Source organism: Leucoraja erinacea, chromosome 5 (assembly GCF_028641065.1).
Source record: "Leucoraja erinacea ecotype New England chromosome 5, Leri_hhj_1, whole genome shotgun sequence".
In the NCBI taxonomy this organism is placed as follows: domain Eukaryota; kingdom Metazoa; phylum Chordata; class Chondrichthyes; order Rajiformes; family Rajidae; genus Leucoraja; species Leucoraja erinaceus.
This window is the reverse complement of record NC_073381.1, coordinates 95,539,250-95,566,748: the sequence shown is the minus strand read 5'-3', so window position 1 is coordinate 95,566,748 and position 27,499 is coordinate 95,539,250. Positions and strand designations below refer to the sequence as shown.

General features: G+C 48.6%; 1 protein-coding gene across 1 annotated transcript in view; it reads right to left on the bottom strand.

Annotated features, from left to right (window-relative positions):
* LOC129697689 (dynein axonemal heavy chain 8-like) overlaps positions 1-27,499 on the bottom strand; it is a 474,747-nt gene that overhangs the window by 51,759 nt on the left and 395,489 nt on the right. The window contains exons 78-82 of the mRNA XM_055636398.1: positions 27,072-27,177; positions 24,082-24,334; positions 22,615-22,805; positions 10,377-10,498; positions 5,078-5,196 (exon numbers count right to left, since the gene is read on the bottom strand). Of these exons, the coding sequence (XP_055492373.1) occupies positions 5,078-5,196; positions 10,377-10,498; positions 22,615-22,805; positions 24,082-24,334; positions 27,072-27,177 (791 nt within the window). The remainder of the gene's footprint in view (positions 1-5,077; positions 5,197-10,376; positions 10,499-22,614; positions 22,806-24,081; positions 24,335-27,071; positions 27,178-27,499) is intronic.

Genomic DNA, 27,499 nt, shown 5'->3' with positions numbered 1-27,499 from the left:
ATTCCACTAGCCCCTCGAGCTCTATCTAACTCTCTCTTAAATCCATCCAGTGACTTGGCCTCCACTGCCCTCTGTGGCAGGGAATTCCATAAATTCACAACTCTCTGGGTGAAAACGTTTTTTCTCACCTCAATCTTAAATGACCTCCCCTTTATTCTAAGACTGTAGCTCTTGGTTCTGGACTCGCCCAACATTGGGAACATTTTTCCTGCATCTAGCTTGTCCAGTCCTTTTATAATTTTATATGTTTCTATAAGATACCCCCTCATCCTTCTAAACCCCAGTGAATACAAGCCTAGTCTTTGCAATCTTTCCTCATATGACAGTCCCGCCATCCCGGGGATCAATCTCGTGAACCTACGCTGCACTGTCTCAATTACAAGGATATCCTTCCTCAAATTAGACCAAAACTGTATGCAATACTCCAGATGTGGTCTCACCAGGGCCCTATACAACTGCAGAACAAATCAATCCTATTCCTTCCAGCATTCATGCAATGAATGTATTTGATTTTTACCATCAAATACATATCAATTTCCCTTTTGAAGGCAACAATTGAATCTCCACGTGACAGTGCATTCCAGATGAAAATTACTTGCTTGGTAAAAAAGCTTCACTCATTCCCAGAGCTCTACCCAATTAATTTAACTGTGTTCTTCAGTCCATCACATCTTACTAATGGCAACATTTACCATCGATAGAACTACGCACTAATAAAACCCTAACCATTTTATATACATCTATCTTATCTCCTATCAAACCTCTCTGCTCAAGAAGTAGATTTGTAACTTTCAATAGGAAATCAAATAACCATTGCAAAGGGAAACGATGCGGAGGCGATGGGAAAATTACGGCTGAGTGGGATAAAGTAGCCAGCTCTTCACATGCTATACTTAGCATTTTATTTTCAGACATATAGGGAAAGAGCATAGAAGCTGGCCCTTCAACTCACTGGGTTGTTGATGGGTGCCATCCATAGAGTCATAGAGTGATGCAGCCTGGAAACAGACTCTTCGGCCCAACTTGCCCATCCACACTAGTCCCACCTGCCACCCGGTTGGCTCACCCACCCTCCAAACCTGTCCTATCCATTTACCTGTCTAACTGTTTTTATTAAATGTTGGGATAGTCCCTGCCTCAACTACCTTTCCACCTCTCCATCAACAACTAATCCCAAATAAATCCCACTTTTTATTTCCTAAACATTCTAATCACCTCCACCACCCCACCTTCCCTACCCTCCCCCCCCCCCCCCCCCCCTCCTTTTCCTCAGCCCCTCTGAATCTATTCATGTCCACATCAGGGGACATTTTAAGTGGCCAACTAAACTACCAACCCACACATTTTTGGGCGTGGGTGGAATTCACAACATCCAAAGGACACATACATGGTCACAGGGAAGGCATGCAAACTCCACACAGGCAGAGCCTCAGGTCAGGATTGAACTTGGTGTCTAACACTGCGAGGCAGCGACTCTATTGCCTGCATCACCGTCTCATCCTTCATCTCTTAATCTCTTAAATTCCTTGCTTTCATGTATTTAGCTTATTATAAGATCCAGATTCATAAGATGGGGCAAAAAATTCATATCGCAAGCCAATCTTGGATACCTTGAGAATATATTCAACTATCTGGATATTAGAAAAACAAATGTTCACCTTAAATAATTCTAATTTGTTTATATTTATCTTCTTTGTTCTTTTCAGGCACATCTATACCTTATTATATTACTAAAAGTCTGTTCTTGACCGGTTTTGGCCATCTGATCTGCGATTTCCGAGAGAACGCCGCCACCTACGGCCGTCATTTTTGGCCACCTTGCTCAGAGCCCCCCTCCGCCGTATGTGTGCCGAGGATTTTTCCCGTCGATGAAAAATGATAGAGATATTAATGTTTTTACAAAATTCCCCATTCTCTCTGCTGCCCCTGCTGGCGGCAGGGGGGAAAGACGATAAAACCAAGAAGTGGTGTGTCTCACAGTCTCTTCAAGATGGAGGAAGGCAGAGGGTCACGTTTCTCTGAGCTGTGAATACCACTGAACACATGTCTACTCAAATGAAAGTGTCCTTAATGGTTCTAAAACGCTTGCAAAAATTGTCTATTGGTTCTAAAATGTTTGCAAAAAGTGTCTATTGGTTCTAAAATATTTGTAAAAAATGTTTCTTTTGGTTTACAATGCTTGCAGAATGTGTCTTTTTGGTTCTAAAAGTTTTTTTAGGTTCTATCCCCCCCCTTTCCCTCTCCCCCCCCCCCCCTCCCCCCCCCCCCTCTCCCCCCTCTTCCCCCCCCCTCTCCCCTCCCCTCTTCCCTCCCCTCCCCCTTTCCTCTCCTCCCCCCCTTCCTCTCCTCCCCCTTTCCTCTCCCCTCCCCCCCTCTCCCCCCCCTCTCCTCTCTCCCCTCCTCTCCTTTCCCCCCCCCCTCCTCTCCCCCCTCTCTCTCCCCCTCTTTTCTCCCCCCCCTCCCCCCTCCCCTCCCCCCCTCCCCCCTCCCCACCCCTCCTCCCCTAACCCCTTCCCCCACACCCCCACTCCCCCTTCCCTCCACCCTTCCTCCCCCTCCCTGCTCCCCCATCCCCTCCCCCTCCCCTCTCCAGCTCACCCTCTCTCCCTCTCCACCCCTTTCCCCCCTCCCCTCTCCCCTCCCCCCCCCCTCCTCCCCTCTCCTCTTCCCCCTCTCTCCCCCCCTAAAACCCCTTCCCTCCACAAAAAAACCCCCTCCCTCCCCTCCACCCCCCCCCCTACCTCCCCCTCCCTGTGCTCCCCACCTCTCCCCCCTCTCCCCCCCTCACTCTCCCCCTCCTCCACCCCTCTCTCCTCCCCTCTCTCCCCCACCTTTCCCCAGTCCCCCTCTCCCTCTTCTCTCCCTCCTCCTCTCCCACCCTCCTTCCCTCCCCCTCTCTCCTCTCCCTCTCTGTCTCTGCCCCCTCTCTCTGCCCCCCTCTCTACCCCCTGCCCCCCCCCTCTCTCTCAAGTTGGGGGCCCCTCAGTAGGTCCCCTAATTAATAATCTCTATCAAGGGGAGTGTGCATTAGTGTGTGTGCGGTATCATTAGTGTGTGTGTGATGCTGCATGCCGCCTCCCCCCCCCCACAACCGCACATTGGGGGAACAGACCCAACGGGTCTGCACTTGATCTAGAAAGTCTGATCTTGACCACTTCCTGTTGTTCTGTATATTGATTTTAGAAAAAACGCTGCCACTTACGGCTGTGATATTTGGCCATCTTACTCAGAGTCCCCCTCCGCTGCTCTCCTCTTTTTTCCCCTCGATTAAAAATCTTATTAATGTCTCCCCTCAGATTCTCTCTAACCCCCCTGAAGGCCATGCCCCTTCCCAGCCCCCCCCCACAAGAAAGCTAGAAACTCAGAGGTGCAGCAAATGCTGGCAATGTTTTGCGGAAAACCCTTCTAGACTGATCGGGGGTGGGGGGGGGGGGGAGCGGGGAGATGCTAAAGTGGCCTTGCCTAATTAAAGTGCCCTTGCCTAATTAAAGTTGCCTTGCCTTCTATATAATTAAAAGTCTAATCTTGACCACTTCCTGTTTGCGCTTTATAATGATTTTAGAAAAAACGCTACCACGTACAGGTGTGATTTTTGGCCATCTTACATGGAGTCCATCTCCGCTCATCAGGTGCCGAGGATTTTTCCAATTGATGAAATATAAAAGATGTGGCGCCTCGCGGCAGTGGCCTATGCAGTCTGTTTGTCTTTTTTTTAATTTTTGTATATTATAGTTCGGTTGCAGCTTATATATAGTTTTAGCTGTGTATACGTGGGGGGCGCGCGGGGCGGGGGAATTTTAAATGTCTTCCCTGAAAGTGACCCAACCATTTCCCTGTGGGGTTTCAATTGTCGTTGGGGCCTAGCACCGTGGATCGGCCTCCAACCGGAACGACCTGGGGGCTCCAGTCGCAAAGCCTGCGGACTCACCACCGTGGAGCCGGCCGGCTTCGGAGCGTGGAGAGCTGTGGTGGCGCATGGCTGCGACCCGACTCCGGGGCTTTGGAGACTCCAGCCGCAGGCCTGTGGACGGTAACATCAGGAGCTCGCGGGTCCCTGGTGGGAGACCACTTTTCGAAGCTCCCGCAATGGTAACTTCTCCCGCCCGAATTGCGGGGTTGAAAACGACCCAGAGCGGGGCCTTACATCGCCCGGAGTGGCTTTACCGGCCATGGGATTTGTCATCACCCGCCGGGGGCTTTAACATCGGGAGAAGAATGGAAAACAGGGGAGAGACAATGACTGCCTTCCATCACAGTGAGCAGGAGATTCACTGTGATGGATGTTTGTGTTCATTGTGTGTCTTGGTTTTTTTTTCTTGGTGTATGACTGCAGAAACCAAATTTCGTTTGAACTTCATTTGAGGTTCAAATGACAATAAACAGTATTGTATTGTATTCTGAGTTATTAGTGTTTAAAAAATGTTGAGATTCTCTCTCCTGTCATGAAGGCCAGCCCCCTTCTGGTGGGAGGGGGGTGGAACTATAAAACCCTGAAGTGTGGGCGAGGCTCAGTCTCTGCAAGATGGAGGAGGGAGAGCTCACAACTTGCTGTCTTTAGTGGCCTTGCACCCTGCTTGAAATGGTATGAAACTGCACTTGAATTTGATGGCCTTGCACCCTGCTTGAAATGGTATGAAACTGCACTTGAATTTGGTGGCCTTGCACCCTGCTTGAAATGGAATTTCAAGGAATAGCCGTGAGTCAACTGCGAGCCCTCCAGCCGTGAGTGAGTGAGTGAGCTGCCACCACAACAGGCTTGAGTGACTAGGCCGCCAGCCCAAGAATCCATTTGACTCACAATGTCCATACTAGCCCTCTGGAAAGCAGTCCCTTCAGCCCACAACACCCATACTAGCCCTCCAGAAAGCTCCCCTCCCCCTCCTCCTCCACTGGCCACCATTATTGGAATTAGTGGAAAGGTGGAATATTGAGTTGGAGGACCAGCCCTCCCGTGTGATGCTGGGACCCAACGTGTCCCACTTAGTCAAGTATATATATGTGTGTGAGAGTTGAACCTACTGGTGGGATGTATAGTATTAGGTATCATGAAGCTAATATAATGTCCTGAGTGTCTCACCTGATGAGCAACAATTTGCCGAATGAATCCAAAGAGTCACTGTACCCATTTGGAATAATTGCATCTTCTGGAGCTTGTGTGTCGAACCAGACTTTCCAAAGCTTCTCGTTTTTAGTTATCTGGAACCATAATTATCAACCAAACTACATTATAAATGTCAGAAAAAATTAAAATGGCTTTACTTATAAAACACTTTTAAATACATAGAAACATAGAAACATAGAAATTAGGTGCAGGAGTAGGGCATTCGGCCCTTCGAGCCTGCACCGCCATTCAATATGATCATGGCTGATCATCCAACTCAGTATCCCGTACCTGCCTTCTCTCCATACCCTCTGATCCCCTTAGCCACAAGGGCCACATCTAACTCCCTCTTAAATATAGCCAATGAACTGGCCTCGACTACCCTCTGTGGTAGAGAGTTCCAGAGATTCACCACTCTCTGTGTGAAAAAAGTTCTTCTCATCTCGGTTTTAAAGGATTTCCCCCTTATCCTTAAGCTGTGACCCCTTGTCCTGGACTTCCCCAACATCGGGAACAATCTTCCTGCATCTAGCCTGTCCAACCCCTTAAGAATTTTGTACATTTCCATAAGATCCCCTCTTAATCTCCTAAATTCTAGAGAGTATAAACCAAGTCTATCCAGTCTTTCTTCATAAGACAGTCCTGACATCCCAGGAATCAGTCTGGTGAACCTTCTCTGCACTCCCTCTATGGCAATAATGTCCTTTCTCAGATTTGGAGACCCATACTGTACGCAATACTCCAGGTGTGGTCTCACCAAGATCCTGTACAACTGCAGTAGAACCTCCCTGCTCCTATACTCAAATCCTTTTGCTATGAAAGCTAACATACCATTCGCTTTCTTCACTGCCTGCTGCACCTGCATGCCTACTTTTAATGACTGGTGTACCATGACACCCAGGTCTCGCTGCATCTCCCCTTTTCCTAATCGGCCACCATTTAGATAATAGTCAGCTTTCCTGTTTTTGCCACCAAAATGGATAACCTCACATTTATCCACATTATACTGCATCTGCCAAACATTTGCCCACTCACCCAGCCTATCCAAGTCACCTTGCAGTCTCCTAGCATCCTCCTCACAGCTAACACTGCCCCTCAGCGGACATAAGTTCCAGTCCACCTGGTGGTTTGAAACAGTCATATCCTGATTAGAATGGGAGTTCGTCTGCCTACGTGTTCTGCCAATGTTCAATGAGACTTATCAAGGTCCCATATGGAGCCAGACACAAAATGCTGGAGTAACTCAGACGGGACAGGCAGCATCTATGGAGAGAAGGAATGGGCGATGTTTCGGGTCGAGACCCTTCTTCAGACATGTCAGGGGAGGGGGCGGGGCAAAGAAATAATGTAGTCGGAGACAGTAAGACTAGTGGGAGAACTGGGAAATGATCGCTGAGCCTGCGCTTGGTCCCGCCGATGTAGAGAAGTTGACACCTGGAACAGCGGATACAGTAGATGAGGTTGGAGGAGGTGCAAGTGAACCTCTGCCTCACCTGGAAAGACTTTCGGGGTCCTTGGATGGAGTCAAGGGGGGAGGTAAAGGGACAGGTGACCAATTGAGGATGTTGCCAGGACTAGAGGGTCTTAGGTGTAGGGAGATGTTGGAGGATGAGTGATCCTATAGAGGTGTATATAATCATGAGAGGAATTGATCGGGTAGATGCACACAGTCTCTTTCCCAGAGTAGGTGAACCGAGGAGCAGAGGACAGAGGTGAAGGGGCAAAGATTTAATAGGAATCTGAGGGGTAACAGTTTCACACAAGGGTGGTGGGTGTATGGAACAAGCTGCCAGAGGAGGTGCTGTAGCTGAGGCTGGGACTATCCCAACGTTTAAGAAACAGTTAGACAAGGACATGGATAGGACAGGTTTGGGGGAAATGCGGGCAGGTTGAACTAGGTTTGCTGGGACATGTTGGCTGGTGTGGGCAGGTTGGGCCGAAGGGCCTGTCTCCACGCTGTATCACTCTATTACGACTCAAATCTGTGCTGGTAACGTGATGAAGAGAATCGTAAAGAAAAGTATCTTATCATTAGATAGATAGATAGATCCTTTATTGTCATTCAGACCTTACGGTCTGAACGAAACTATGTTGCCTGCAGTCATACACAGAATCAATAATAACAAAACATACAATAAACACCAATTAAACATCCACCACAGTGAGTTCACCAAGCACATCCTCACTGTGATGGAGGCAAAGTCTTAGTTTCCATCTCTTCCCTCCTTGTTCTCCCTCTGCGCTGAGGGGTTATCAGGGTTCTAACCAACTCCCCAAGACCTGCTCCAAAGGTTTCAAAGGTCTTTTATTGTCACATGTACCAATTAAGGTACAGTGATATGTGACTACCATACAGCCACATGAAAAAAAAATCAACAAGACACACAAGTACATAAAAGTGAACATAAACATCCACCACAGCAGATTCCCCACATTCCCCACTGTGATGGAAGGCAAAAAAATTCCAAACTTCTTCCTCTTTATTCTCCTACGGCCGGGGCAGTCGAGCCATCCGTCGGGGCGATCGAAGCTCCCACAGCCGGCGGTTGAAGCCTCCGCGTTGGGGCGATCGAAGCTCCCGCGTCAGGGCAGGCAAAGCCCCTGCGGCTTGGTGCTCCCGATGTCCTTTATTGTTCACACCATCACATCCTGGCAACGTCATCATGAATCTTCTCTGCACCCTTTGCAGCATGACAACATCTTTCCTATAACATGGTGCCTAGAACTGAACACAATACTCGAAATGCCGTCTCACCTACGTCTTGTATAACTGCAACGTGACTCCCAACTTCTATACTCAATACTCTAATGGCCAATGTACCAAAAGCTTTTTTGACCCGGCCTATATACCCGTGTTACCGTTTCAACGAACTATGTACCTGCGTTCCTCGCTTCCTCTGCTCTGCAACACCCCACGAAGCCCTACTATTCATTGTGTAGGTCCTGCCCATGTTACTCTTGAAAATGTACAACTGACACATTTCTCCATGTCAAATTCTATCAACATTCCTCAGCCCACCTGCCCAACCGATCATCATCCTACTACAGTTTTTGACAACTATCTTTACTGCCTACAAAACTACCCATTTTAGTGTCATTTGCAAACTTGTTAATCATACCATGTACATTCCCATCCAAATCAGTGATGTAGATGACAAACAGTAACGGGGCCAGCACCGAACCCTGAGGCACACCACTAGTCACCAGGCCTCCAGTCCGAGAAGCAACCTTCCACCATCACCCTCTGCTTCCTTCCATGGAGCCAATTTTCTATCCATTCAGCTATCTCTCCTTGGATCCCTTGCAATCTAACCGTCCAGAGCAGCCTATCATGCAGAACCTTGTCGAAAGCTTTGCTGAAATCCAGATTGGTCACATCATCAAAAAACTCAATCAGATTCGTGAGACATGACCTCACATGTACAAAATCATGCTGACTGTCCCTAATCCGCCCTTGTCCATCTAAATGCGTACATATCCTGGGTTTCGTGACGGGCCACAGCTGTGGACTGGGAACACGGCTGGAGGCCTTTATCGAGGTGTGCAGCAGCCAGGGTTGGGAGCTGGCCGGAGCCTGGCAGGTCGGACGGAGGAGCCGAGCCTCGCGGGTCGGAATCCGGGTCGGCGGAGTGGCTGATGGAGCCCACGGCTGGGGCTCGGGTCGACACCACGGAGGCGTGAAGTGCGGCGTCGACAGCGGTGAGGCATCGGCGGTCAATGAGAGCGTGGGGGAACCTCTGTAGGGGTGGGGAGAACAATGGAAGACCTAGCGAGGGGGAACCGCTGGAGGGTGGTCGCGAAAAGTGTATTATTAATTTTATAGGCCTGATAATATAGTTATAATAGGGTGGTGGGGGGGGGCAACAAAAGGAAGAGTCAGTGTGCATTGTAACTTTGTCAACGCTGTAGGTGGCTGCTATTTGTATACAGTGGGTTTGCAGCAAAGAATCTCACTCTGCCTAGTCCATTCCATCCTATCCCTGAGAATACTCTGTGGTAACTTACCAACTACAGATGTTGAGCTCACCAGCCTATAGTTGCCAACATTTTCCATGCAGCCCTTCTTGAATAGAGGCACAACATTTGCCACCCCCCAGTCTTCCAGCACCTCTCCTGTATTTAAGGATGACTCGTGAATCTCAGCTTCTAGCTTCCCACAATATCCTCAGATATATCTGATCAAGCCCGGGAGATTTGTCGACCTTCATATGCGCCAGGACCTTCAACACCTCCTCGACAGTAACACTGACTGCTCCTAGACACTTCCATTGATTGCCCCAAAAGGTCCATGTTGCCGGAGAAAACCCTCCTGAACACATTTATCTAATTTCACCTTATCTAAACCTTTTGCACTATCTATATGAAAGAATCGATTGCACATATATATATGAAATATCATAATTTCCTGTCAATATTGGGAAAGTTAAAATCTCCTGCTGTTACAACCTTATTTGACCTGCAGCTGCCTGCAATCTCCTGTCTAATCTCCAAACTCCAGGCTTCAGAATTTGTTTTTATGACATTGCTATAGCATCACTTGAAGTTGCTCTCCACTCTCTGTCAAGTTTCTCTTCTCCATTCCTCTGACATTTTCATGGTGGCAGCTCTCCATTTAAATATAGCGGGACTTCTCTCAACAATAGTGATAGTGCAGACTGCTGTTCATGGTTAGGGGCACTCAAGAGGTTGCTTTGGAAATTGCCTTAAGCAGCCAGTGGCTGCATTTGCAGACATATGCAGCAGCAGATGCTGTGTAGCAAGTCATACAGCTTCAGTGGTCCTGATGCAGGGTTTTGACCTGAATGCTGACAATTGCTTCCCCCCCTCCACCCCTCACCCGTACACCAGATGCTACTCAACCCACTGAGTTAATCTAGTATAGACACAGAAGGCTGGAGTAACTCAGCAGGACAGGCAGCATCTGCGGATAGAAGGAATGGGTGACGTTTTGGGGTCGAGACCCTTCTTCAGACTTCTTAAGATGGAAAATACTAATTGGAAAAAAGCTGCTAGCCAGCTTAATAAATATACTGCTCTAAAACATTGTTATTGCCCATGCTTCAAGAAATGCTTTGTGTTTATTTATTGATTCTTCCCCCTACATAACTTCCATAGTGGATTTTATCCTGCATCTTGGATTTTTGGTTAGTAACGTGAATTCTATAAGGGTGAATTTATTTAGTCTGAAAGGGCATAACGTGGGGATTGCCCGCACTTGTTTGCAGTTAACTACTTATTTGTTGAGCCATGTAATCCCAGAAAATAGTTGCAATACCTGGGTCAGTATCTCTCCAAACTGCGAGAGTTTGCTCAGCTCTACCAGGTTCAACCAGGTCATGTCAAGGATCCAGCGGAAAGGCTTCGCTGGACTGTCTTTCAGGTCAAGCGCTGCTCCACCTGCAGAAGTATCAAAGGTTTCACCATCGTTAGAAGTTGTAAGACAATTAACTGCCAAACATGTACAATTTCTGAGCACTCACCTTGCCTGAGGTGTGTGCTGTGGAAGGGTTATTGCACATGAAAAGCAAAAATAGTCCCATGTAACTACTGAAATTGGTCAGTTACGTTGAGTTTAGTTTATTGTCACGTGTGAATTCTATAAGGGGGGGGGGGGTGTTCCCCCTCCCATTGGTACAGAACATTTGCATGTTTCAGCTTGAAATTGTGCAATATGGTGCATACTGTAGCAAGTCTTTTAACTTACACTTGAATGCAATATATATGCTTTAAATTGCATTGGAGCGTTTTTGAAAGGGGGGAGGCTGTGCGATCATTGATCACTGGCCTTGGGGGTACCTGGTGAGGGAGTGGAGCAGTGGAGAGGGAGAGGGTGTGGAAGTACCTGGTGAGGGAGTGGAGAGGGTGTGGAAGAAGGGTGTCCCCCCTCCCAGGGTAGGAACTTTTTGAAATTTGATGTATTAAAATAGTAAGATTAAACGAGAACTTACCAGTTTGAAGTTTGATCTGTATTTTATTATGAGGAGTTACGATGAGGGTTTACGTGAAGAAGCCCGTCCCAGGACGCGTTGCGGCATACTTCAAAGCAGCGGTGTGGAATCACAGACAGACACAAGTATTTGAAGTAACATAGTAAAGAACAAAGAGACATCAATTATCAGTTTGATCCATGTAATGAGGGTGGGAGCGGAGGGCACGTAAACCCTCATCGTAACTCCTCATAAAATACAGATCAAACTTCAAACTGGTAAGTTCTCGTTTAATCTTACTATTTTACTTCGGAGTCACGTGAGTGATTCCGTGAAGATTTCAAAGCTCTGTGATTGCAAACCGTGTAACAGTTATACTACACTCACTGCCGAAGTCTTTGAGGGAGGAAGTGTGTATCGTAACCAACCAATGATTCTGTTATAGAAAACCCAATGGTATTTTACAATAGACACTGAAGAAATTTAAATGCTCCCTTTGGCTAATTTGAATATTTGCAGATTGGAATCTTTCCTGCAAATGAAAAAACAGGTTTTGTCAACAGTTTATAATAAATTATTTCTCTGAACGTTTTACCCCCACTATTCTGCTGGAGCCAGGATGTGGTTTATAGGTACGTCCATTCTTTTGCCGTTGACGTGGAAGCTTCTCCTGTGGGATGACAACTTTGACATGTTAGTTTTATCCCAGGAGCTTTAACCTGCTTGAGCCATTTCAAAAAAGGCTTGTTACCCGACCACAAGGTTTTTTGTGACCAACCCACAAGGCTTTTCATCTCCCTCGCATAATTAGGTTGTGTCTATGTAAGGTAAAAAAGGGTCTTGGTACATTACCGTGTTTTCTGGCGGGTAAGCCCGGCTTTTATGACTGGATAAGGTATTCCTGGTCTGGTTTGACCATTCCCTGGACAAATGATAGAGATCTGGTCTGAAGCTGTGAGCATGGTGTCCAGTTGAAATAGGAGTAGTGACTGGACCCTCTGTGCTGCTCCGTGTGCCTTCAACATATGTTTTTAGTGCATAGAAGGTTCAGGTTTAGGGCTCTGGCTGGTGAGTATCCCCTGAAGTATGGTTAACCATTGTGACATCCCAACATATGGGTGTACTTGGTCTAGGGTTTTAGAGTTTAATACCCTTCAAATTTACCCCCAGCCAGTAACCCATACCTGTTGTCCTGTAGCTGTTTTGAAAAGAACAGTCAGGGCAATTCTAGCTGTGTTGATGGTACTGTAGCCGAATCCTTCATCGTGATGACGGTTCTCCAGGAATTCCAGTTTGTAGTACCTGTATCGGATGAGTAGGTTTTCCCTGTATCCTTGCAGCACTTCTGTTGATGCTGGACAAGTGTTGTAGTCCAGTGAATGTTCAAAAGGATGCTGACATGGTGTTGATTGTTCAGTATAACAATCCCAGTCCCAGAGGCATGCGCAGAATCTGCAGCTCAGGAGCTTATTTTCTCATGGCACAGTTGATTTGTGCCCGGCTCCGATTGTTAATAATCCTGGGTACTGGGAAATACCATCCAAGTTTCAACAACCATGTCATAGCGTAAGTTCTGAAACAGAATCCTTTTGTACTGTGCGTTGTTCTCGATTGGTGAGGCAGAAGGGAAAAAATACATAGAATTAATTTCACCAATGCAACATGAACGCATTTATCTATCAATATTATAAATATATTGTTGAATGACAACATGACCTATAGGTCAGAAAAGTTAATATATATAGCTGACAAGCTTTCTGCTGGAACTATCTGTCCCAGAGAATTTTTTTTAATATATATGAGGATTCCACTGCCCCAGGGTCTGGTTTCCCCCCGCGACATACATAGGACATCCCCGAACCCCTGGTGATATAGCATTGATGCAAATAATCGATATCAGATTCACATTCCATTTTAATTGTCATTGTCAGTGTACAGTACAGAGACAATGAAATGCATCGTATAGCTTGATAGTTTTGTTAAACTTTATATGAAAACATCTACTTGATGTTGTCCTTAATTTTTTGTGACCTGGTGTCTGTCACTGTATTTTGCTTACCAGGCAGGTAAGTTGTTGATAGTCCAATACCTCTATGGATATACCATTGCCAAATTGTTTTGACCAACTTGTCATATGATACCGACTTTATGCTGTCATATGGTTAATATAGGCCACCTCCATAGTGTAGTCTATTTATACCCATACATGCAAGTGCTTAAACTCATGAATTTCACCCGAGCATTTTTAGATACTTAATGCCCAGTGTAAGTGGTAACCCCACCACTGTCTTTCTGATATTATTTCAGTCGGTAACTTCATGAGATGCTCAATGACAACCTATATGTTGTTCTTGATACTAACATCTGAATCATGTAGACAGAAAATGGTATCATTTTCCCCCAATTACTCTGTTATTTGTCGAGTAGTTGGTAGTTTGACCATTAATTTGTCCCTTGTTTGTGCCAATTCAACTATGTTGTCTCTTGGCAACATTATAGTTACGTGGACTGAATTAATATGAAAGCCAAGATAGTCCAAGAAAGCGCTCTATATGCTGGTAGGAACCAGACCCACCTACCTCCATGGTTATTGGCGGGGTTGTGATTTTTTCTTTTTGAGTGTTCTTCCCTGTCGACGTGCTGGCGATGTTGGGGGGAGGCGCATTTTCCAGGGGGTCCGCTGCAGGCCCTGACCTAAAAAAGGTCTCTGGGGATAGTGCGGCCCACAGCTTTGACCAGTCGGATGTTCGGGCCGCCGACTGGTAGATACAGTGGTGTGCTGCCGCCTGGGTGGAATGAAGAGCTTTGGTATGTTCACTGCCGGTGGTGCCCTCATGAGGCTAAAGGTCTTGGACGCCTCCTCCATCTCTTTGAGCTGTTTGTTCAAGTCCTTCCCAAATAAAAATGAGTCGGTCTCTACTGACGGAGCTTTGCACAATCCTGCAAATTTAGGATTGAGGGCCGGCCTGATATTGTCTCTTCTCAGGTTATTCAGCTCATATTGTGTCGTGCACATGAGCGCCAAGACATCCTGTTGGTGAGATGTCATATCCACGGTCTCGACACCCCGCGCATAGGCTGTTATAGCCGCCGTCAGGAGGCGAAGTATGCGCTGGAGTTTGACCTCCTGAGTCCGAATCGGTCCCCCCACGTTGCCCCATATTTGAGGATTGAGGCTCTTGACCTTGAGGGCCTCACAATTATCCGGGGCTGTGTGCTCCTCAAGCACTTGGGCGAGCACCTTCTCCTGCAGTGGTTTGTTGGAGAGATGGTTTATGCTGGCAGCCATCTTAGGCTCCAGTGGTGCTCCAACCCGTGGGGTAGCGACGAATCGGCTTACGACCCCCAGCAGCTCTTCCTGCACACCCTGCTCTCTTTCGGATCCTTCCGCCTGCCCCATACTCAGACCAGCCTGCCCCTGGTCACCAATGCTAACCTCCCATTCCTGGTCCGAGGTCGCAAAGGGAGGTGCCGGACTCAGCACCATGGAGGGGGCGCCTGTCCTGTCTGTCCGAGAGCGCTGCTGCTCTCGGTAGACCATCCCCTCCAATAGCTGCTGGATGCAGCTTAGGCGGCTGTCTCTCCCCCGCTTTGGGGTGGACATTTCCCCCCTCCGACGAGTCGGAGACGACCGGCCGTTTGGCTTCCTAGCCCCTTTCCCAGTCCGCCGTGTAGGCTCTGGCGAGACTGGCTTGGCTCGGTCTCAGGGATAGCGAAAACGCTCTGCGAGCGACGCTGCCGCCGGTTGCTGCCCCGCTGGTATAGTTGGAGCGGGGCAGTACCTCTTTGCGAGTTTTGCGTTGTGTTCCTGAACTATGTAATAAAAACACAACTGCAAACTTACCTTTGGAATGCCCAAGAGCTGCTCCTGTAGTTCAGGCGGCAGTCTCTCCTCCTCCTGGGTGGAGAGACTTCCCAGTCCGATGTTGGCTCCACCGCCGGGTTTTACACACATCCAGCCCGTTGCTCAGGCGCTAGCGGGCTGGCTAGGTCCCGGTGTCGGGTTTGTGGACCGCCCTCTAAGCGGTCCTACCGCCTGTTGCTGCCCAAAGACGTCGTTTCGTCGGGCAGGTGCAGCATTTCCCTCCCAGCCCGCAGCTGATGCTGACGGGCTTGGTACAGAGTCGGGAGCGGGGCGCTGATTAGCGGTCCTCCCTCCCCCTCTCTCTCTCTCCTCGGGCTGCTGCACTCGGGCTGCAGCGCACTCCACGCCAGCACTGCTCCGTGGGTCCCCTTAACGGCTCCGCAAAAGTCGGAAGCCTCCTCCCGCCCGCCTGCCTGCCTCACCTGGACAGTCCTTGAGGGCGAGGGAGGACTGAGGGGAACCCCCAGCGCAGTGCTAGCCCCGCGCCGATGTCGCCCCTGTGGACAGTTACCGGCACCCGCACCATGGTCCGCCGGTGAGTCCTAGTTGCGTCTTCCTCCCCTCCCGACAACGGAAAAACTCCTCCCGGAGTCCAAGGGGCCGCTTGCATGCCCTGCAGGGAACAAGCAGACGCAAAGGCTGTAAAGTAAAGGTAAGTACTTACCTAAACTTTAGCTTTTCTCGTTTCTGCGGGAGCCCTGTCTCCCGCGCTGCCGCTTGGCCTGCTGAAACGTAATGCCGCAACGCGTCCTGGGACGGGCTTCTTCACGGAATCACTCACGTGACTCTGAAGTAAAATCATGTTTTAGTGCACTGTAGAAGTATGATTTCAATGTTTTTTGAATGAAGTATTTTTAAGAGGTAACTTTTTAAGGGGTAACTTTATTCACACAAAGGGTCCACACGTGGTTTCTCATCTCAGTCCTAACTGCCCCCCCCTTTATTCTTAAACTGTGACCCATGGTTCTGAACGCCCCCAACATCGGGAACATTTTTCCTGCAGTTACAGTAAGTGAAAATCTAGCAGGCAAGCAGGATGCTTTCACCAACCACCCCCATTTGAAGTCCACTATCTTCCACCGTATCTACCCAGTGCTTGGTACTTACTTCCAGCAGCCACTGGTTTCCTCCAGGATGCACCGAGCCGCAGCCTGGTCCATGCCGGTCACCTGGGTGAATTCGGCACAGAGACGGCAGCGGCGCAACGCTTCGACGCCTCCGACGGCCCGGGACTCTTGCACTGAGGCTGCTCCATGGTCGGAGCTGCAGTGAGCGACTCGCCAGCCCGGCAAACACTCGCCAGCCCCGCTCCCCGTCCGCATCTGTCCCCGCCACTGCTTCTGCTTCTAACACCCGCGGCCCATGCAGTTGATATGAGTTTTGAAATTTTCGTTGATCACAGAATTTCTCACAACAGAGCGAGAGAAATTTGTGATCAGCGTGAGAATTTGGTGAAATGCGTGATTCTCACGCTCAATGCATGGGAGTTGGCAGCCCTGCCTCTCTATCCCTCCCTCTCTCTCCCCCTCTCTCTCCTCTCTCTCCCATCTCTCTCCACCTCTTTCTCTCCCTCCCACCTCACTCATCCCTCTCTCTCTGCCCCTCTTCCGTTCTCTCCCCTCTCTCTCCCCTCCCCCTCTCTCTCTCTCTCTCCCTCCCCCTCTTTCTCTCTCCCCTTCCCTCCCTCTCTCTCCCCCTCTCTCTCCCTCTTCCATCTCACTCTCTCCCTCTCTCCCCCCCTCTCTCTCTCTCCCCCTTCTCTTTCCCCTAACTCTCTCTCTCCCCCCCCTCTCTCTCCTCTCTTCCCCTCTCTCTCTCCCACCTCACTCTCCCCCTCTCTCGTCCCCTCTCCTCTCTCTCCCCCCCCCCCTCCTCTCTCCCTTGCCCTAACTCTCTGTCCCCTCTCTTTCCCCTAACTCTCTCTCCCCGTCTTTCCCCTAACTCTTTCCCCTAACTCTCTCCCTCCCTCTCTTTTCTTCCTCCTCCTCATCTCTCTCTCTTTCCCCCCTCTCTTTCTCCCTTCCTCTATCTCCCCCTCTCTACACACTCTCCCCTCTCTCTCTGTCTCTCTCTCCTCCCCTCTCTCTCTTCCCCCCCTCTCTCTCCCCTATCTTCTCCCTCCCCCTCTCCCCCTGGCTCGCTCTCCCCTCTCTCTTTGTCTCTATCTCCTCTTTCTCTTTGCCCCCCCCCCCATCTCTCTCTCTCTTTCCCCCCCTCTCTCTCCCTCTTTCACCCCTCTCTCTTTTACCACCCCTCTCTCCTCCCCCCCCCCCCCCCTCCCCCCCTCCCCCCTCTCCCCTCTCTCCCTCTCCCCCCCCCCCCCCCCCCCCGTCTCCCTGTCTCCTTCCCCCTCTCTCTCTCTCCACCTCCCTTTGCGAGTCTGTCCCTTCGGCACAGAGACTCTCGCGGCAGCGGCGCAAGGCCTCCGACGGACCGGGACTTGCACTGCTCCATGGCCAGAGCTGCAGCGAGCGACTCGCCAGCGCCGCAAACACTCGCCAGTCCCGGCTCCCCGCATCTGTTCCCGCCGCTGGTTCTGCTCCCATCCCTCCCGCAGCCCCGGCTCTCCAACACCCGCGGACCATGCAGTTTATCCCAGTTTTGACATTTTCGTTGATCACAACATTTCTAACCACTGAGCGTGAGAAATTTCTGATCAGCGCGAGGGCGTGAGAGTTTGCTTGAGGGCGTGAGTCTCACGCTCAAAGCGTGAGAGTTGGCAGCCCTGTTACAATCGAGCCATGCAGTGTTTTACAGTACGTTTACAGAGCAAGGGAATATCATAGTTATGGTAAGAAATGTTGCTGTAGTAGAGATTTAAGAGCGTGGAGTAATTGTAATGTGTGTTTGTGGATCTGCTTCTGTGGCTAGCATGTAAATAGTGCTAATTGACACGATGCTGGCATGTCTTCCGGGGCAGCTGACCTCTCAATTCACTCACCACTGCAATTGTCGACAGGTTGTGGATTACCCTCAGGGGTTGAGCACCCGCACCAAGCCCTCCACATAATATCCCGGGGAGCCGAGCGGGCTCCACTAACCCACCGAACAACCACGTCGCGGACCGCAGCCTGCCTTGTAGGCCCCACGTCCCCACAAGCCTCCCTGGAGGCTGTAGGAAAGCCGATCGGCGAAGCCTGCCTGGGCCAAATGGAGCCTGGATGGCAGTGGTGAAGCCTCAGCGGTGATGGGGCCTTGGCAGTGGTGGCAGTGGTGGGACAGTGATGGGGCCTTGGCAGTGGTGGAGCCTCACAGTGATGATGGGGCCTTGGCAGTGGTGGAGCCTCACAGCGATGGGGCCTTGGCAGTGGTGGAGCCTCACAGTGATGGGGCCTTGGCAGTGGTGGAGCCTCACAGTGATGGGGCCTTGGCAGTGGTGGAGCCTCACAGTGATGGGGCCTTGGCAGTGGTGGAGCCTCACAGTGATGGGGGCCTTGGCAGTGGTGGAGCCTCACAGTGATGGGGCCTTGGCAGTGGTGGAGCCTCACAGTGATGAGGCCTTGGCAGTGGTGGAGCCTCACAGCGATGGGGCCTTGGCAGTGGTGGAGCCTCAGCGGCGATGGGGCCTTGGCAGTGGTGAAGCCTCAGCGGTGATGGGGCCTTGGCAGTGGTGGAGCCTCAGCGGCGATGGGGCCTTGGCAATGGTGGAGCCTCAAGGGAACTGCCATGAGGGGGGGGGAAGGGGAAGAACAATGGAGGACCTGGCACGGGGGGACCGTCGTGAGGGAGGGGAGGGTGGGGGGGGAACCAAGGGGTGCCGGCCTACTTTGAAACTTTTGGTCTGCAAGCAAAGAATCTCACTGTGCCTTGTCACATGTGACTATAAATTCTTCCACTCCATCGTGAGCGCAAGCGCAGATATCTATCTTCACGCACACGCACCATCATATTGTAGTGGACAGGACAGTCATACACAATAGGGCACAGATAGCTCTCAAAGGCAGACATGAACTCCCAGTGGGCTAACATGACCAGAGAATGGAATGAAATACTTTATTCTCACGTGACAAGCCACTGTGAAATTCGTTACTTGCAAACCCAAGGTATGCAAATGGTCGCCACACACGTCTCAGAGTTTGTACGTTCTCCCCGTGACCTGCGTAGGTTTTCTCCGGGTACTCTGGTTTCCTCCCACACTCCAAAGACGTGCAGTTTGTAGATCGATTGGCTTCTTCAGATTCAGATTCAGATTCAATTTTAATTGTACAGTACAGAGACAACAAAATGCATTTAGCATCTCCCTGGAAGAGCGACATAGCAACGATTTGAATAAATAATAATAAGTGTCCGGGGGGGGGGCGGTGGTGATTGGCAGTCACCGAGGTACGTTGTTGAGTAGAGTGACAGCCGCCGGAAAGAATCTGTTCCTCGACCTGCTGGTTCGGCAACGGAGAGACCTGTAGCGCCTCCCGGATGGTAGGAGGGTAAACAGTCCATTGTTGGGGTGAGAGCAGTCCTTGGCGATGCTGAGCGCCCTCCGCAACAGCGCTTGCTTTGGACAGACTCAATGGAGGGGAAGAACCGGTGATGCGTTGGGCAATTTTCACCACCCTCTGCAATGCTATCGGAGAATTCAGTTGCCATACCATACTGTGATGCAGTTGGTAAGGATGCTCTCGATGGTGCAGCGGTAGAAGTTCACCAGGATCTGAGGAGACAGATGGACCTTCTTCAGTCTCCTCACAAAAAAGAGACGCTGATGAGCCTTCTTGATCAGAGTAGAGGTATTGTGGGTCCAAGAGAGGTCATCGAAGATGTTAACACCCAGGATCCTGAAGCTAGAAACACGTTCCACCTCCGTCCCGTTAATGTGGATGGGGGTGTGCGTGCAGCCTCTGGACTTCCTGAAGTCTACAATGAGCTCCTTAGTCTTCTTGGAGTTAAGGGCCAGGTGGTTGTCAGCGCACCATGCTGCTAAGTGCTGGACCTCCTCCCTGTAGGTCAGCTCATTATTGTTGCTGATGAGGCCAATCACCGTTGTATCATCTGCATACTTGATGATGGTGTTAGTACCATGTACAGGTGTGCAGTCATAGGTGAAGAGGGAGTAGAGGAGGGGGCTCAGCACACAGCCCTGAGGAACGCCGGTGTTCAGGGTGAGGGTTGAAGAGGTGTGCTTATCTAACCTCACAGACTGGGGTCTGTTGGTTAGAAAGTCCAGTATCCAGTTGCAGAGGGAGGGGTCGATGCCCAGGTTACCGAGTTTGGTGATCAGTTTTGATGGAATAATGGTGCTGAATGCTGAGCTGTAATCGATGAACAGCATTCTTACGTAAGTGTCTCTGTTGTCGAGGTGGGAGAGGGCGGAGTGAAGTGCCGTTGAGATGGCATCCTCCGTACTCCTGTTCTTGGGGTAGGCAAACTGATAGGGATCCAGTGTGGGGGGTATATTCTGTATATTGTCCCTAGTGTGTGTCGAATAGTTCTATTGTATGGGGATCGCTGGTCAGCGCGGACTCGGTGGGCCGAAGGGACTGTTTTCGTGCTGTGTCTCTAAACTAAACTAATCTAAATGATTGTGGTAAAGAGAACACTTTGAAGATTAATACCTGATGGCAGGTAACATTGTAATGCGACGGGGAGAGTTTCTATTTTGCTCCACTGAAATAAAGTATACTTCCAGGAACTTTTAAACCGTTCAGTAAAGTTGAAATCAATTCTTCATTTGGTAAGTCCATTTTAAGCACATATAAAAACGCATAACCTAGAGGTCAAGATAGGTAGACAAAAATGCTGGAGAAACTCAGCGGGTGAGGCAGCACCTACGGAGCGAAGGAATGGGTGATGTTTCGGGTCGAGACCCTTCTTCAGCCTCGAGGTCAGATTGCTGTGTATCGATTTTCTAATTGCTGCACAGAATAGATTGTGGTGGAAATTGCCTCCAGGCAAAATTATCCAGACACTTCCACATGAAATGCACAATAATGTTCCAGGAATATTCCAGCATCAGGAATATGACAAATCATTTCATTATATCCACTGGGCAAAGTTCCGCCTGCATCAACCTAAACTGTAGGAACAAAAAGTACTAGGTTCTGACAGTAATGGAGCAGCCTTAGTAATCAAAGAGGTTGCTCTTTATGTATTGTTGTTTATTTTCATATTTTTAGGGACATCCAGCTGACTAGGAAATTAGAGTGGACATTAACAGATGTCACTGAGAGCTGCTGAAACATTTTAGTCCTCAATGCAAGTATTTTTCTAGCATTTAACAGCTGAAATGAGTACCTCAGTGGTGACACCAATGGTAACTCCCCATTTTTGAGAAAGTATTTGCGAAGAAATGACTTCACCTGCTGTGGTCTTGGCGAGGGTTTGGTGAGGTGGCAGGCATTGGAAGTTGCCAGCAGTGGTGATTTCTCATGAGCTCAGGTAGTCACCACCGACTGCATTACAGTGGCCATCAGGGCTACCCTTAATAAACTTATCATGAACAAGAAATCTTTCCTCTCCCTTGCTGTGCAGCTCAATGTAGCAGCAGGAGGAGACTTCCTGGGGGGGGGTAACTTTTTCACACAAAGGGTGGTGGGTGTCTAGAACAAGCTGCCGGAGGAGGTAGTTGATGCTGGGACTATCCAGATGTTTAAGAAACAGTTAGACAGGTACATGGATAGGACAGGTTTGGAGGGACATGGGCCAAACGCAGGCAGGTGTCGCTGGGACATGTTGGCTAGTATGGGCAAGTTGGATTGAAGGGCCTGTTTCACTCTAGCTATGACCCTGTGGTGAATGCCATGTTTGTTGAAAGCACACATGATTCTTTCATTTTGAGGGAGTCTATCCCGGTGGTCATTTTCAGCCATGGAGGGATAGTTTCTGATGACCAAGAATTATTCCCTTTCCCCCATCTACTCGTGTGGCTGCCCAGCAGTGCAAGCCGAGCAGATGCGGATCATTGGTCAGGTCACATGATGGGAGCAGAATTAGGCCGTTCGGCCCATCACTCCAACCATTCAATCATGGCTGATCTCTCTCTCCCTCCTAACCCCATTCTGCTGCCTTTAGCTACGCAGGATGTAAGTTACGCCCTGATAGATGGACAATCGATTAGGGAGTTGCAAATGGAATGTTGCAAACTAATGCCCCTGTCCCACTTAGGAAACCTGAATGGAAACCTCTGGAGACTTTGTGCCCCACCCAAGGTTTCCGTGCGGTTCCCGGAGGTTGCAGGTGGTTGCCGGAGGTTGCAGGCAGTGGAAGCAGGTAAGGAGACTGACAAAAACCTCCGTTCAGGTTTCCTAAGTGGGACAGGGGCATACATTTCCCCAATGCTAACCAAATGATCATAAGGTCATAAGTCATAAGTGATAGCAGCAGAATGAGGCCATTTGGCCCATCAAGTAAATTCCACCATTCAACCATGGCTGATCTACCTGTCCTAAATCCATTCTCCTGCCTTCTCCCCATAACCCCTGAAACCCATACTAATCAAGAATTTACCCATCTCTGCCTTAAAAATGTCCACTGATCTGGGGATGCTCTCCAGCTGCACAGTAAAGCATGAAGATATGTGTAAAACTGTGCGATGTCCCTTCACAAGTTGAACCACTCATATTACAGTGTTTATTTCTGGATGTACTGTAAATCATCCATTGCCAGTTTTATAATGTTTTGGAAAGACACAATTGCTGTACTGTTTGAATTAAAACCAAAATTTACAATCCAGTTACTTCCATCTAGCCTTGATTAAATTCTATCTGATATCCTATTGAAGAAAGTACCTTTTATTAAAGTCTGAAATTCACTGTATTTGATGTATCCACGTTCAAGGTTAATCTTCAGAGGCAGCAGTAATGTGAAAAGGAACTTGTGCGTTTCATAAAGCCCACGAACTGAATACTTAAACACTTCATACGTCAGGTAGTCGATGATGTGGCTGATCCTCTTCGAAGCAACGGGGGATTTCTTAGATCTACACGAATGAAAGAAATCAGAGAGCCACACGGAACAAAACCAGGAATGAGTTTCGTTCCAGCAATACCAGGTACATCAGTTCTTTATTCACCCAGTGGCCAAATGGAAGGCTGAGCTTTTAGCCCGAAACCTGTCCGTTATTTATAGGTGAAGCAGGATGGACTGAAAACTCTTGTTTTACGGATGAAAATCTGATACTCAAACATCAATTGTAGACAAAAATGCTGGAGAAACTCAGCGGGTGAGGCAGCATTTATGGCAGCATCTATGGATGCTGCCTCGCCCGCTGAGTTTCTCCAGCATTTTTGTCTACCTTCGATTTTTCCAGCATCTGCAGTTCTTCTTAAACATCAATTATTTCTTCTCCCCTTTGTTCTAACCTGCTGACAGGTGTATTGTTTTACTCAGCATTTGCTTTTTATTTCTACTTTCTAGTTCAGTCCAGTTTAGTTTATTGTCGAGTATACTGAGGTACATTGAAAGGCTTTTTGTAGCGTGCTATCCAGTCAGCAGAAAGACAATACATGATTACAATCGAGCCGTCCACAGTGTACAGATACATGATGAGGGAATAACGTTTAGTGCAAGGTAAAGCCAGCAAAGTCCGATCAAGGATAGTCCGAGGGTCTCCAATGAGGTAGATAGTAGTTCAGCACTGCTCTCTGGTTGTGGTAGGATGATTCTGTTGCCTGATAACAGCTGGGAAGAAACTGTCCCTGAATCTGGGGGTGTGCGTTTTCACACTTTGATACCTTTTGCCCGATGGGAGAGGGGAGAAGAGGGAGTGGCCAGGGTGCGACTGGTCCTTGATTATGCTGCTGGCCTTGCCGAGGCAGCGTGAGATATAAATGGAGTCAATAGATGGGAGTTGGACACAAAATGCTGGAGTAACTCAGCGGGACAGGCAGCCTGGCTGGAGAGAAGGAATAGGTGACGTTTTAGGTTGTGACCCTTCTTCAGACCTCGACCCGAAACGTCACCCATTCTTTCTCTCCAGAGATGCTGCCTGTCCCGCTGAGTTACTCCAGCATTTTGTATCTATCTTCGGTGTAAATCAGCAGTCCCTTCCTACACACAATATCTCAACACTAGCCTTGACAGGGAGCGTCATTTGTACTTTAGCCAATCTTGTAATGGTGCAGAAATCATCCATTTAATCCCATGGCCTTTGGCCTAACGTCTACCTAATTAAGCTTCTGTCAGCTTTGCCACAAACCCCTTTCCTGTTCAATCAAAGCACAACATCGTTCATGGAACGTGATTAAGAATCATACCTGGCCATGGACTGATCAAATAATTTGAGGAACTGTGCCAGTGAGGTCTGATACATCATGTTGACCATGCTCATTTCTGTGATGAGGAAATATAGGATGCTGCCACGAGTTGCTGCCGGCCGGTATTCTTCCTGTGCAGTGTTTATCTTTATCTCTGTCTCTGCTGCCACGTGCAGTTTCTCACTGACTTCAGTTGCTGTTGACTTTGTTATCTGCAGGACTCCAATCACAGACTCATCTTCCACCAGTGAACCTGGGCACAAATACAGTGAGCTAATCAGGGTGTCATTCTTCATCGCTGTGCAGTTGTAATCACCTCACTACCAGAGGAACGTGGACAATTGGAGAGGATGCAGAAAGATTCACCTGGATGCTAGAGAGTATAAACCAAGTCTATGAAGAAAGACTGGATAGACTTAGTTTATACTCTCTAGAATTTAGGAGTTTGAGAGGGGATCTTATAGAAACTTACAAAATTCTTAAGGGGTTGGACAGGCTAGATGCAGGAAGATTGCTCCCGATGTTGGGGAAGTCCAGGACAAGGGGTCACAGCTTAAGGATAAGGGGGAAATCCTTTAAAACCGAGATGAGAAGAACTTTTTTCACACAGAGAGAGGTGAATCTCTGGAACTCTCTCTGCCGCAGAGGGTAGTCGAGGCCAGTTCATTGGCTATATTTAAGAGGGAGTTAGATGGGGCCCTTGTGGCTAAGGGGATCAGAGGGTATGGAGAGAAGGCAGGTACGGGATACTGAGTTGGATGATCAGCCATGGTCATATTGAATGGCGGTGCAGGCTCGAAGGGCTGAATGGCCTACTCCTGCACCTAATTTCTATGTTTCTATGTTTCTATGCTGCCTGTATTCGAGGGTATTAGCAATAATGGGGATGTTGGACAAACTTGGATTGTATTCTCTGGAGCATCAGAGGCTGAGGGGAGATTTCCTGATAGAAATGTATAAACGTATGAGGGATAGGATGAGATAGGATGGAAAGTCAGAACCTTTATCCTAAGGTGAAAATATCAAATACTAGGTGTAAGGTCAGAGTGGAAAAGGGACACAAATGCTGGAGCAACTCAGCGGGTCAGGCGACAATTCTGGAGAACATGGATAGGTGACGTTTCAGGTCAGAAACTTTCTTCAGGCCGATTGTGGTGGAGAGAACGTTGTACGAGTAGTGGAGGCAGGACAAAATCTGGCTAGTGATAGGAGTGGGTTTATTGGCAGGTGGTTAAATAAAGACCAGATATGAAAAGACAGAAAGTGTAAGATAAGGACGTAAGGATAGAAGAGGTGGGAATTGTGAAGCCAGAGGAAGGAGTATAGGAGGAGATCTTCCAGAACCAGGGGCCACAGTCTTAGAATAAAGGGGAAGCCATTTAAGACTGAGATGAGAAAAAACTTTTTCACCCAGAGAGTTGTGAATTTGTGGAATTCCCTGCCACAGAGGGCAGTGGGGGCCAAGTCACTGGATGGATTTAAGAGAGAGTTAGATAGAGCTCTAGGGGGCTAGTGGAATCAAGGGATATGGGGAGAAGGCAGGCACGGGTTATTGATAGGGGACGATCAGCCATGATCGCAATGAATGGCGGTGCTGGCTCGAAGGGCCGAATGGCCTCCTCCTGCACCTATTTTCTATGTTTCTATGAGAGGATAGGGGGATGTGGAGGAATAGATGTGCTTACAGGTAGGGCACAGTGTAGAGAGCGGGGGTAAAAGTAGGGGATGTTTGTAGGTTAGATACTTAAAGAAGGAGAATTCAATGTTCATATCATTGGGGTGTAAGCTGCCCAAGCGGAATATGAGGTGCTGTTCGTCCAGTTTGCGTGTGGCCTCACTCTGGCAATGGAGGAGGCCCAGGACAGGAAGGTTAGTGTGGGAATGGGAAGGGCAACCAGGAGATCCAGCAGAGGTCTGGTGGACCGAGTGTAAATGTTCACAGAAACAGTTGCCTAGTCGTCACGTGGACACACCGATATAAAGCAGACCACATTGGGAACACTGAATACAGTAGATGAGGTTAGAGGAAGTGCATGGCAACCTCTTTGTCACCTGATATAACTGCTGAGGTCTTTGGGTGGATGTGAGGGGATGTATAGGGACAGACATTACATCTTCTGTAGTTAACATAGAAAATAGATACAGGAGTATGCCATTCGGCCCTTTTAACCAGCACTGCCATTCAATGTGATCATGGCTGATCATCCACAACCAGTACCCCATTCCTGCTTTTTCCCTATATCCCTTGATTTTGTTAACCCTGAGAGTTATATCTAACTCTCTCTTGAAATTATCCAGTGAATTGGCCTCCACTACATTCTGTGACAGAGAATTCCACAGATTCACAACTCTCTGGGTGAAAAAGTTTTTCCTCATCTCAGTCCTAAATGGCCTTCCTCTTAATCTTAAACTGTGACCCCCGGGTTCTGGAATCTCCCAACATCGGGAACATGTTTCCTGCATCTAGACTGGACAATCCATTAAGAATTTAATATGTTTCTATAGGATCCCTACCCATCCTTCTAAATTCCAGTGAATATAAGCCCAGTCGATCCATTCTTTGCAGGGGAAGGTATCTGGGGAGGGGGTGGTTTGGATGGTAAGGGAATGAGTGAACCAAGGATTTGTGGAGGGGGCAGTCTCTGTGGCAGGCGAGAAGTGGCGTGGATGGGAAGATGTGACTGGTGGTGGGATCACGTTGAAGGTGTTGGAAATGTCGGGCAATGAACTTACAGATCCACACTTCTTTGGGATAAGGGAGGAAACTGGAGCACCCAGAGGAAACTAACGTGGTCACAGAGAAAGCGTATTCGGGAAAAGCAGCCAGCGGAGGTGGAGAAGCAGGTACAATGATAACATTTAAAAGGATAAGAAATGTACAGAGGATTACATGTCTGAAGCAAGCAAATGGCATTACAGCAGATAGACAACACAATCAACTTGGACAAGATGGGCTAAAGCGGCCCGATTTTAAGATTGTCAGCATTTACCTTTAGTGGTACTAAGCTTGAATAATAGGTTATTCTCCAGTTCTTTCATTTTGCGTTTGTTGACAGTGACTTCCTCGATCAGTTGTACACGCTCTGCCTCCAATTCCTGCAATTATCAGAGAGCTAAGATGGCATTTCAAATCATTTCAAATCAAGGAGGGGTAAAATATAGAAACGTTCTACTTCAGAAAACAACCAGAGAGCAAATTTGGAAAATTATTAAACCTGCTGATGTTGGAATCTGAAACTAAAATAATGCTGAAGAATTCAGTCAGTTTCTATGAAAGGCTTGGATAGAGTGGATGTGGAGAGGATGTTTCCACTGGTGGGAGAGTCCAGGACCAGAGGTCATAGCCTCAGAATTAAAGGGCGCTCTTTTAGTAATGAGGTGAGGAGAAACCTCTTTATTCAGAGGGTAGTTAACCTGT